The sequence below is a fragment of the Haematobia irritans genome, chromosome 3, assembly GCF_050003625.1.
Source record: "Haematobia irritans isolate KBUSLIRL chromosome 3, ASM5000362v1, whole genome shotgun sequence".
Lineage (NCBI taxonomy): Eukaryota > Metazoa > Arthropoda > Insecta > Diptera > Muscidae > Haematobia > Haematobia irritans.
The window spans coordinates 188527338-188540024 of record NC_134399.1 but is presented as its reverse complement, the minus strand read 5'-3'; the positions used below and the strand labels follow the sequence as shown (position 1 = coordinate 188540024).

At 32.5% G+C, this 12687-nt stretch overlaps 1 protein-coding gene across 15 annotated transcripts in view; it reads right to left on the bottom strand.

Moving 5' to 3' along the window:
- Positions 1-2396: 2396 nt before the first annotated feature.
- Positions 2397-12687, bottom strand: part of OtopLa (proton channel otopetrin-like a) — a 237535-nt gene continuing 227244 nt past the window's right edge. For 11 of the 15 annotated variants that reach the window (XM_075300664.1, XM_075300661.1, XM_075300666.1 and 8 more), the window contains 2 exons: positions 12325-12685; positions 2397-3302 (listed from right to left, as the gene is read on the bottom strand). In XM_075300664.1, the coding sequence (XP_075156779.1) occupies positions 3162-3302; positions 12325-12685 (502 nt within the window). In that variant the 3' untranslated portion in view covers positions 2397-3161. The remainder of the gene's footprint in view (positions 3303-12324; positions 12686-12687) is intronic. The other 4 variants (XM_075300662.1, XM_075300677.1, XM_075300673.1 and 1 more) reach the window with 1 other exon arrangement.

Sequence of the window (12687 nt, the reverse complement as noted above, 5' to 3'; positions counted from 1 at the left end):
TAGATTTTTTAAATTGGGTCGAAGCAACTGATCGGTTTTTGATATATATATAATATAGGTCAAAATGGACTAATTTTAATGGAAGAACAATAATAGATTTAGAAAAATTTAGAAGTCGAGAAATCCGCAAATATTCAGATACTTGATCTTAAAACATATATGGAAAAATTTTAAAGCCTTCGTGTCTATACGGACGAAAAAGACTGTTTTTCATATGGGGTGTTTCCAAAGTAACGGTCGTTACCGATATTCTGTGATTTTTTAAATAAAATTCCACCCTAAGAATATATGTCACGATGATTGCTTAATTTTGGACCTACGAAAGTTCAAGCTTCGGTAGCAGCTGAAAGCATTCATAAAAAATCTAATTTCAATACTATTTTTGACCATTAAAAAAGTAACGGTCGTTACTTTATAAATGTGCTGTTTTCATATTTCGGAAACAAATATTATGTATTGTAAAATTTTGCACAGGATATGTCAAGTAAAAAGTCTGATTTAATTCTTTGTAATGTTTTCTTTCAGTAATAGGTTTGTTTTCAAATCAAAGAAAATTATTTATCAAAAAAAAATCCTTTTAAAAAGTAACGGTCGTTACAATATAAAAACTTAAACGATTTTTGTGTTTGAATTCATTTATTGTGGGTAAAAAAAACATAAACGAAAAGCTATATTCTATTGCATAATTCTTGTATACGTTTATTCGATATGAGAACAGTAAACATCATTGCAATCTAAGCGTTTTAGGGTGTTGATTTTTAAAGTTGATATGCCTGTTAAGGGGTCATATACTTTGGAAATACCCTATGTTTGGGTGTAAAAATTATATGTTTGAAACTCAAATTTTTAACACAATATTTTGCAAGCAAGCATATAATGTTCATAAACTAGCATAACATATTTGGGACATATATGTTAATATGTTAGAACATATTATGTTTGGGACTTAAAATATTTGTAAATATAATATGCTTAGATGCAATCATATATTAATTTGGAAATAGCCTATAAACATATATGTGTTTAGAAAGAGAGACCTAGAGAGTATGCTGCAAGTAAAACAATGAAAGTAACCAATTGGCGCCTTAAAAATATATCCACACAAAGAAAATTTCATTAAAATTTTTTATTACCAATGTATGCCCTAAGGTGAAACATAATATGTTTGAACAATACAAACAATATTTTGTTTGGACCAATCCTGAAAATATATATGCTTGAAGCAAAATGTGTTTGGGGTATATGTTACAGAAGTGATTTTTTTGAGGGTGTCCACACATACAAAAATTTTTTTTCTGGTTCAATCACGAAATTAATTGATCCAATTATTTTTTTAATTGAAATGTCTTCAATCACAGAAATGATATTATCAATTAAAAAATTAATTGAAGGCCAATTAAAAAATTAATTGATCCAAATAAAAAATTATTTGATACTATTAATTTTTGTGATTGATTTTTGTTTCAATTAAAAAATTTGTTGAATCAATTAAATTTTTAATTGAAAATTTTTAAAACTTAATTAAAATTTTAATTGGAAAAATTTTCGTGAAATTTTTTTTCTGTGCAGTACTACTATTAATATGAAATTTTTACCGTTTCTTTTCTGAGTGATTAAGCGTCAACTGATAATGTCGGCTTATATCGACTAAGATGTAGAATAGAAAATTCCAACACTTGTCCTCCAACCACCAATATCTCTGAAATATCTACGAATTTCAGGTGATTTCTTCTATCGTAATTTTACTTTTTTGTGGCTAAATAATGAAAAAATGAAAATGTTTTAAGTACTTTTTTGTATATTTTATTTGATTTCATTTAAATGGGGGGATGTTTTATTTTGTTCTTTATTTATTTTTTTTTTGTTTTGTTTACTTTAAAAACTACAAATTATGACTTAGTTTTAAATTTATAATTTAATATTACACTCAAAGAAAAAATTATGTCGTTAAAAAGGATATCAATTTGATTTGTTTTAGTGATGTTTGTTTCTTTTGTTTGTTTTTTTTATTTTATTTTATGTTTATATGTATGTCTATATAGTATAATATATTAATAACTTATAACAAAATATCATCGAGAGAAAAATACAAAAAAATTTACAAATCAGTCAAAAAAATAACTCAAAGAAATTAAAACATTCAGAACGTTTTTATAATTTCTAGAGATTTCTTTGCCAATGTTCGTTTAAAACACCACAGAAAAAGAGATGACAAATACTTTATGGGTTTAGTTTATAATGAATTTTTGTTTTTTTTTTTTTTTTTTTTGTAAAATACAAATATATTTTTTCTTGTGGGTGGTTTTGTTGTTGTTTTTTTTTTCTATGTTAATAATATTAACTTAACATAATACAAAAAGTTTTGTTGTTTTGTTTAATAAATACACAATTTTTAATTTCTTTTAATTTTTAATATTTGATTTTGTTTAGTTTCATTTTTGTTCGATTTTTTGTTTGTTTGTAGGGGGGTGTTTGGTTTTTATAAATGTATATTTAATATTCAAATTGTATGGTTTTTGGTATTAATTTCTTTTTGTTGAATATTTTTTTGTTTGGGTTGTCTATAAACTCCATAAAAATGGTCCGTAAGGATGTTTTCTGTTTCATCGGGAATCCCATTACTGCGCGTTGACCTTATTTTTTTTTCTTGAGATTCGAATTTGGTTTTAGATTCTGTGCCGGCTATTCTGTCTGCTTGGCCTTTGCGTTTTCTTGGCTTGGCTTACAAGTTAAGAGATTTCTTATTTAGTTTGTTTTTTTTGCTTCAATTAAATCTCATTCTCTACTATTTTGGTGCATTATATGGCATTGTTAAATTTATATGTTTTTTTTATTTTTTTTTTTTGTAATTTTTCGTTTGGTTTATATTTTTTTTTCTTTAAACTAAATATATTTATATATTTAAGTTTTTTTAGGGGGGGTGAATTATTTTTTTTTTTATTGAGATTTTTTACGATTCACTAACATTTTTATTTTTTTGATAATGATTTTATTTTGCTTTCAAAAAAGTGGTTTGTTCTTCTTTTACTAACTTTGTTGTTGTTGTTGCTGTTTTTCTTTCCAATTTTTTGTTGTTGTTTTTGGCTTAAATGTAATTGAATGTTTGTTGTGTTGTTGTGGTGGTGTTGACGGTGTTGATGCAATCATTCTTAGTCAATGATTTATTCCAAACGCGCCTTATAGGTGGTCTTCCAGATTTCGGCTAGTGTTACAGCACTATGGAATCGATGGAAAATGCATAGAGGCAGTGTAACACGTTGTATAATGGCCCATGGTACAAAACCATAAAAGTCCAATTGAACCTGTGGAAATTTTGCATAATTTTTTGCAAAATATAAATAATTTTATTAGTTTTGTGTTAAAAATTTATATTGATTTTATTCGATCAATGAAGGATAGGAGAATTCAGTGGAGGATTCATGATTTTAAGCAATATTATGAAGATATGTTTGTGTGTGTGTGTGTAATATTTTTTGTGTTATGACATAAAACGAAATAAAATTTTTAATTTTTTTCTTTCTTACAAAATCATAATTTTTTAAAAAATGTTTTATGATTTTAATGGTTGATTTTGCTTGTGAATTTTTAAGGTATTGCATATTTCACTTAATTTTAGAAAAATCTGTTATGGTAACCAGAGCTGTGGAGTCGGAGCCAGGGCTGTGGAGCCGGAGTCGGAGTCTTGGAGTCGGAGTCTGAAGAATCGACTCCGGCCCAACCAAAATTTTAAAACACTTTATATTTTTGTAACTAAATATATATTTAAGAAATTTGAATTCATTGAGATCTTCAATCGATCAATGACTGTAATTGCGGTGAAACTTCCAATAATGAAATATTCAATGTTTTCTAAAAGGTTATACTGATTGTACCAAAAGCTCTACAACGTTTTGCCAGTCTGACATTTTCATTCGGTTTGTCAGAATTGGGGATCCTTTTCGATATATGAATCCTGTCTGTCTTGATATAGCTGATGACACATGATATTTATATTATAGAAGCCTTCACATTCATTCGATTTGCCTAAAATGTGGATCGTAGGCTTACTTAGGGGCCACAAGATTAGTACGTTTTTATACAATATATAGAAGGTTTTGTCAAAATTTTAGTTCTATAGAAACCTAAAAGTTTTTATTTTTTATTTCTATAGAATATTGTTATTGTTGCAAACTTTTATTTCTGTATGCAGAAATAAATATATAGACAATTTTGTGAAAAATTTATTTCTATAGAAAATTTTGTCAAAAATTTATTTCTATAGAAAATTTTGACAAAATTTTATTTCTATAGAAAATTTTGTCGAAATTTTATTTCTATAGAAAATTTTGTCAAAATTATATTCTAAAGAAATAAATATAATTTTAGATCTATATAAACCAAAAAAATTAAATTTTATTCCTATATAAAATTTTGGCAAAATTTTATATCTGTAGAAAGCTTTGTCAAAATTGTATTTCTATATAAAATTTTGTCAAAATTTTATTTATTTAGTTCATAGATACCAAAAAATTTAAAATTTTATTCCTATAAAAAATGTTGTCAAAATTTTACTTGTATAGAAAATTTTGTCAAAATTTTATTTCTAACATATAGAAAATTTTGTCAAAATTTTATTTCTATAGAAAATTTTTCAAAATTTTATTCTAAAGAAATAAATAGAAATTTTAGTGCCATAGAAACCAAAAAATTTTAAATTTTATTCCTATAAAAAATTTTGTCAAAATTTTATTCTAAAGAAATAAATAGAAATTATAGTTCCATAGAAACCAAAAAATTTAAAATTTTATTCCTATAGAAAATTTTGTCAAAATTTTATTTCTATAGAAAATTTTATCAAAATTATATTCTAAAGAAATAAATATAAATTTAGATCTATAGAAACCAAAAAAAAATTAAATTTTATTCCTATATAAAATGTTGGCAAAATTTTATATCTGTAGAAAGCTTTGTAAAAATTTTATTTCTATAGAAAATTTTGTCAAATTTGTTTTCTATAGAAAATTTTGTCTAAATTTTATTTCTATAGAAAATTTCAAAATTTGAAAATTGAAGTAACTCTTAACATAGCTGGAGAGGAATATTCTAAAAATTCGACCAAATGTTCAAAAATTCTACCATTTTTGGTAGAATTATACCAACTGTGGCAACGATGCTTCTGAGACCATCTAGCAATGTCCATCTGTCTGTGAACCCAGACTATAGACTCAAGTCAAAACTTCTCTCCGATTTACTTGAAAATGTGCACAGAGTGAATACTTAACATTTGAGAAATGTGTGCCAAATTGGCTCAGATTTAGACAAAGTCCCATCCATAATATAAAAAGCCTTTAGATTTAAATATTTCCAATATTTTTAACATACTAGCAGTGTGCTCCGCTCCAGGGCATTAGCCTATTTAAATTTCAACTCTAGAGATTTTGTTCAAATCGATTCAGATGTAAATATATTTATACGGGGACATAAACCTGTGTATATAGCAACCAAAAATTTGATGGGTTTGATATGATATCGAACACGTAGATCTACAAAGTGGGCCAAGGTATAAAATAAGTTTTTATAAAAATATATGCAGAAGATTTTTGATATCTGTTCATATTATGCCAATTGGTCTAAATTTCTTTTAGATTTCTAAAATTCTAACATTCTTTTAGACTTCTAAATTCGCTATGCAACTGGCATCAAATGTAAAATTTAGAGTTAGAAATAAGATCATTTATATCGGTCCATTTTTTGTGGAGTATACAGCTTACAAATACAAATGAAAGACATGCGATTTAGTTATATTACCCGGAGTCGACTCGGGAGTCGGAGTCGAGGCTGATGAAATATGCTGGAGTCGGAGACGAGCAAAATTGTCTCGACTCCACAGCCCTGGTCGGAGTCGGAGTCTTGGAGTCGGAGTCTGAAGATTTTGCTGGAGTCGTAGAAATTTTGCTCGACTCCGGCGAAACAAAATTTGAAAAGCACTTCCTATATTTGCACCTAAAGAAATATTTCGACAAATTAGATTCCATTAGGGGTTTTAATTGAACAACGAAAGTCGAAGTACAGTAATCTCTCGATTTACATCGTGATTGGTTCCGGAATTTGACGACGTTAATCGAAACGACGTAAACCGAATTAAAAATTGCTCATACTTCTCCTAAGTCCATTTACGTATGTAACATATGTGCGTGTACATAATAAAAAACTTCAAAAATAAAGGTAATTCAGTAATTTCAGTAAGAATTTCAGAAAAAAATTTTTTCGATGTCATCATCGTTGATACTTATGGAAGGTGTTTCTGATAAAGTGGGCAAAAATATCGACGACGTAAATCGATTGGCGACGCAAATCGAAGTTTGATGGAACAAAAAATTTGACGACGTAAATCGAAACAACGTAAACCGAGACGATGTAAATCGAGGGATTACTGTACTGGATTTCAGACCATTCAAAGTGTATTTAACAGGTTGGCTGATAAGTCCCCGGTCTGACACATAGATGGCGTCGCTAGTATTAAATGCATATTATTTTTATATAGTACCAACCTTCAACTGATTCGTGTCAAAATTTGACGTCTCTAAGTCAATTAGTTTGTGAGATAGAGCGTCTTTTGTGAAGCAACTTTTGTTATTGTGAAAAAAATGGAAAAAAGGAATTTCGTGTTTTGATAAAATACTGTTTTCTGAAGGGGAAAAATACGGTGGAAGCAAAAACTTGGCTTAATAATGAGTTTCCGGCCTCTGCCCCAGGGAAATCAACAATAATTGATTGGTATGCAAAATTCAAGCGTGGTGAAATGAGTACGGAGGACGGTGAACGTAGTGGACGCCCGAAAGAGGTGGTTACCGACGAAAACATAAAAAAATGCACAAAATGATTTTGAATGACCGTAAAATGAAGTTGATCGAGATAGCAGAGGCCTTAAAGATATCAAAGGAACGTGTTGGTCATATCATTCATCAATATTTGGATATGCGGAAGCTCTGTGCAAAATGGGTGCCGCGCGAGCTCACATTTGACCAAAAACAACAACGTGTTGATGATTCTGAGCGGTGTTTGCAGCTGTTAACTCGTCATACACCCGAGTTTTTCCTTCGATATGTGACAATGGATTTGCTTCGCGAATTGCTTCCCCACCAACTCTATTCTCCAGATCTGGCCCCCAACGACTTTTTCTTGTTCTCAGACCTCAAAAGGATGCTCGCAGGGAAAAAATTTGGCTGCAATGAAGAGGTGATCGCCGAAACTGAGGCCTATTTTGAGGCAAAACCGAAGGAATACTACCAAAATGGTATCAAAAAATTGAACGGTCGTTATAATTGTTGTATCGCTCTTGAAGGGAACTATGTTGAATAATAAAAACGAATTTTGACAAAATATGTGTTTTTCTTTGTTAGATCGGGGACTTATCAGCCAACCTGTTATATTAATGCCAAATTTTTTTGGAATATTACTTCTCAGCCAATTCGCCACCTCTCTTATTGCTAATATTTCAGCCTGAAAAACACTACAGTGATTAGGTAATCTTTTCGCTATTCGAAGTTCCAGATCTTTAGAATATACTGCGAAACCCACTTGTCCATCCAATTTGGAGCCATCAGTGTAGAAATCTTTATATTTTTTATTCACCGGGGTCTTGTACACCACGCCTCACTGTTGGGAATTATAGTTTCAAACTTTTTGTCGAAAAGTGGTTTCGCCAGAGTGTAATCCACTACGTTAGGTACATCTGGCATTACTTTGAGGACCGAACTGTGACCGTACATTTTTTCCGACCATAGCGATAGCTCGCGCAACCGCACAGCCGGAACAGGAACAGGAATCTGTTCCTGTCTTACTGAATACGCCTGAGATACACAAGCACGCCATACGCTGAACTTTATCTAAACCTGTCGGTTGCTGAAGTGCTGGCCACCAGACTACAACACCATATAGCATTATATATCTAACCACTGCCGTGTATAGCCAATACACAATTTTCGGTTTTAGTCCCCACTTTTTTCCTATCGTGGCTTTTCTCGCTCTTTCTTCAATATTAAGTTTAAAGTTCAGCTTCCTGTCCAGAATAACGCCAAGATATTTTGCGCACTCACCAAAGGGAATTTCAATACCCCCTAAGGATATGGGCTTAACGGTAGGAGTTTTGCGATCTTTGCAGTACATGACTAATACTGTCTTTGCAGGATTTACTCCAAGACCATTCTCTTTCGCCCATTTCTCAGTTATCCGGAGGGCTCTTGAAAAAAGTATAATATCTAATAATATTTCTTGAATTTGTCGAAAAATATTTACCTATTTTTGTGAAATCGACATGACATCGGCGTGTGTACTACAGTTTAGATAAAATTTTCTGAAATTAACCAAAGTTTTTCTTCCTGGTGGGTTCGCTGTTTTTTTATGTGTATGAAAACTCCAATAAAATCAACAAAAACAAGTATATACGGCCGTAAGTTCGGCCAGGCCGAATCTTATGTACCCTCCACCATGGATTGCGTAGGAAATTCTACTAAAGGCTGTCATCCACAATCGAATTACTTGGGTTGCGATAACACTTGTCGATGGCAAGGTATCGTAAAACTGTTTAACACTGTCTTCTAAATTGTAAGTTAGCCCATACGGGGTATATATTAAACAAAAAAAGGCCGATTAAATACGTATATAATCTAGTTTGACAAAACTTTCTATAGAAATAAAATTTTGACAAAATTTTCTATAGAAATAAAAATTTGACAAAATTTTCTATAGAAATAAAAACTTGACAAAAATTTCTATAGAAATAAAATGTTGACAAAATTTTGTATAGAAATGAAATTTTGACAAAATTTTGTATAGAAATAAAATGTTGACAAAATTTTCTACAGAAATAAATTTTTTACAAAATTTTCTATAGAAATAAAATTTTGACAAACATTTCTATAGAAATAAACTTTTGACAAAACTTTCTATAGAAATGAAATTTTGACAAAACTTTCTATAGTAATAAAATTTTACAAAATTTTCTATGGAAATAAAGTTTTGGTAGATTACAAAATTTTCTATAGAAATAAAATTTTGACAAAATTTTCTATGAAAATAAAATTTTGACAAACATTTGTATAGAAATAAACTTTTGACAAAACTTTCTATAGAAATGAAATTTTGACAAAACTTTCTATAGTAATAAAATTTGACAAAATTTTCTATGGAAATAATGTTTTGGTAGATTATTTTTGGCGATATGGACCAATTTTTGTGTAATAAGTCATCGGCTATATATAACTAAAGACCGATATGGACCAATTTTTACATGGCTGTTAGAGGCCATATATTGACAAAATGTACCAAATTTCAACCGTATCGGATGACTTTTGCTCCTCCAAGAGGTTCCGGACGTCAAATATGGGGACGGTTTATATGGGAACTATATATAATTATGGACCGATATGGACCAATTTTTGTATGGTTATTAGAGGCCGTAAACTAACATCAGGTACCAAATTTCAACCGGATTGGATGAATTTTGCCCCTCCAAGAGGCTCCGGAGGTCAAATCTGGGGATCGGTTTATATGGGGGCTATATGTAATTATGGACCGATATGGACCAATTTTTGCATGGTTGTTAAAAACCGCATACTAAGACCACGTACTAATTCAACCGGATCGGATGAATTTTGCTGCTCCAAGAGGCTCCAGTGGCCAAATCTGGGGATCGGTTTATATGGGAGCTATATATAATTATGGACCGATATGGACCAATTTTTTCATGGTTGTTAGAGGCCGTATACTAACATCAGGTACCAAATTTCAACCGGATCGGATGAATTTTGCCCCTCCAAAAGTCTACGGAGGACAAATCTGGGATCGGTTTATATGAGGGCTATATATAATTATGGACCGATATGGACCAATTTTTGCATGGTTGTTAGAGACCATATACTTACATCAGGTACCAAATTTCAATCGGATCGGATGAATTTTGCCCCTCCAAGAGGCTCCGGAGGTCAAATCTGGGGATCGGTTTATATGGTGGCTATATATAATTATGGACCGATATGGACCAATTTTTGCATGGTTGTTAGATACCATATACTAAGACAACGTACCAAATTTCAACCGGATCGGATGAATTTTGCTGCTCCGGGAGGCTCCCCAAGCCAAATTTGGGGATCGGTTTATATGGGGGCTATACGTAAACGTGGTCCGATATGGCCCATTTTCAATACCATCCGACCTACATCAATAACAACTACTTGTGCCAAGTTTCAAGTCGATAGCTTGTTTCGTTCGGAAGTTAGCGTGATTTCCACAGACGGACGGACAGCCGGACAGACGGACAGACTGACGGACGGACGGACATGCTTAGATCGACTCAGAATTTCACCACGACCCAGAATATATATACTTTATGGGGTCTTAGAGCAATATTTCGATGTGTTACAAACGGAATGACAAAGTTAATATACCCCCATCCTATGGTGGAGGGTATAAAAAGTCTATACGGTCGAAAGTTCGTATAGGCCGCATCGAAAAATGGACATTTGAACCAATTTTTGCACGGTTGTGAGGGGTCATATATCACGTAACACATTTCAACCCAATCGGAGCCCAAGAGATTCCGGAAGTTAAAACTGCGGATCGGTTTATATGGAGGCTATATACAATTATGGTCAGATATCGACCAATTTTTCACTGTAGTACGAAAGCACATACTGACATCAGGTAACAAGTTTGAGGAGAGGTTTATATAGGGACTATATATAATGAAAGGCCAATATGGATCACTTTTTTCAAATTTCAACCGGATCGGATTTTTTCACTGTAGTACGAAAGCACATACTGACATCAGGTAACAAGTTTGAGGAGAGGTTTATATGGGGACTATATATAATGAAAGGCCAATATGGATCACTTTTTTCAAATTTCAACCGGATCGAATGAAATGTACACCTCCAAGAGATATGGAAGTCAAATCTTGGTGTCGGTTTATATTGGGGCTATACCTAATATGGATATGGCCCATTTGCAATACCGTAAGCTTGTTTCATTCGGAAGATTTCAATAGACGGACGGATATATCGACTCTGAACCGTCGCAGAATGTGTATAAAGTATATAGTCTGGTATATTAAACCAATATTTTGATGTCTTACAAACGGAATGATGGAGGGTATAAAATGTCATATGAGTTCACTACTTAAATCAGTTCCTACGTTGCTTCCGCACAACTGGCTTCGTTTGTTTTCATCTTAGTTCCTTATCTAGTTTTCTTCCGTACTAGTTGCATCGGCCTTTGGCTTGTTTCCGCATTAGTTGCATCGGCACCTAGCTTATTTCTTTACTAATGGTTGTGGTATAGAGCCTTATTCCGCACTAGTTGCTTCAGCAACTGCTTGCTTCCGCACTTTATCTTCGGGATTTAGCTTGCTTGCGTACTACTTTTGTGGTATCTAATTTGAGTCCACTCTTCGATACTTTACTCACCCAATAAACTACTGCCTCACGTAACTCGGTTCTTTGAATACTTATACATATAGCCTGCTTTCGAACAAGTTCTTTCGGCATCTAGATTGCCTACGGTCTAAACGTAGCTTGCGCACTGTAATCTAGCTAACCATCATTCGTATATACACAAAACCCCTCTTTCACAATTCACTTGAACCGCCGGCCGGTGCCAATGAAGGCGAAACAAATGATGCCGGTTTGTCGACTCTGAATCAGTGATCTCAAAAGAATAATCGGTCAACGTTGAAAATAAACATAATTCATCGAAGCCGAGTCAATAACCCTTAACCAGATAAATCAATCAGTCTAACGAAAAACGCCAAATCTTTAATCAATGACTTCCACAGTCGAAGACGGTTTTAACTTTTCGTAAATAACCAAATTGATTTTCTTCCGGATAATTTGTGATCGGTTCCACCTTTTTTCCAAATTAGAACATTGTGTAATGCTATATGTAAGACCACTTAGAGAAACGCGAATGAATTTCAGGTTCGCCATACTGCAAATGTCCTTATTCGCAAGGATTAGGATTAGAGAGTCAGGACAATACTATATATGAAACGAATTGTTCAGCTTCTGTGTTAGTTAACCTTCATGCTCTCTACTTTTCCTTAACAAATTTCCGATTTCTCATGAATTACTTTTCTCTCTGCCAATTTCTGTGAAATATGCAGTACTGCAGTACAAACACATGAAGAAGATCTCATCTACTGCATTTACAGCTAAAGCCAAACACTATTCTACTGGACACAAACTTGTTTACAAACAAAAAAAGTTTAAGAAAATAGAAAAAAATATCGGGAGGAATTTAGACCACACATACATACTATCTCCATTTAGCTCAATATTGCTCACGTACATATCTACTTACGGGATTGGCGTATACTTTTTGAGCATCGAATGTGTAAATGGCGAACATGGCCACATTGCAGATCAACAGGAAGGTGACAATCTGACGTCCGGGTTTGCTGCGATCATGTTCGGGTAAATGGACACGACGTCGTGAAACATCGGCAATGAACAATAGCTGAAGGATGACCTGTAAAACGGCAACGGCGCTGGTGGTGGTGACCAAGAGACTGGGTTCATGTTCCAAGACCTTGAGGCTGCCCGAGATAACAGAGAATACCGAATAGGTGAAGAGGCCGAAAGCAGAGATACGTAACAGGATGTCATTCAAATTGGATTGTTCCTCGCAACGGAATTTAAGGTTCTTAACTCT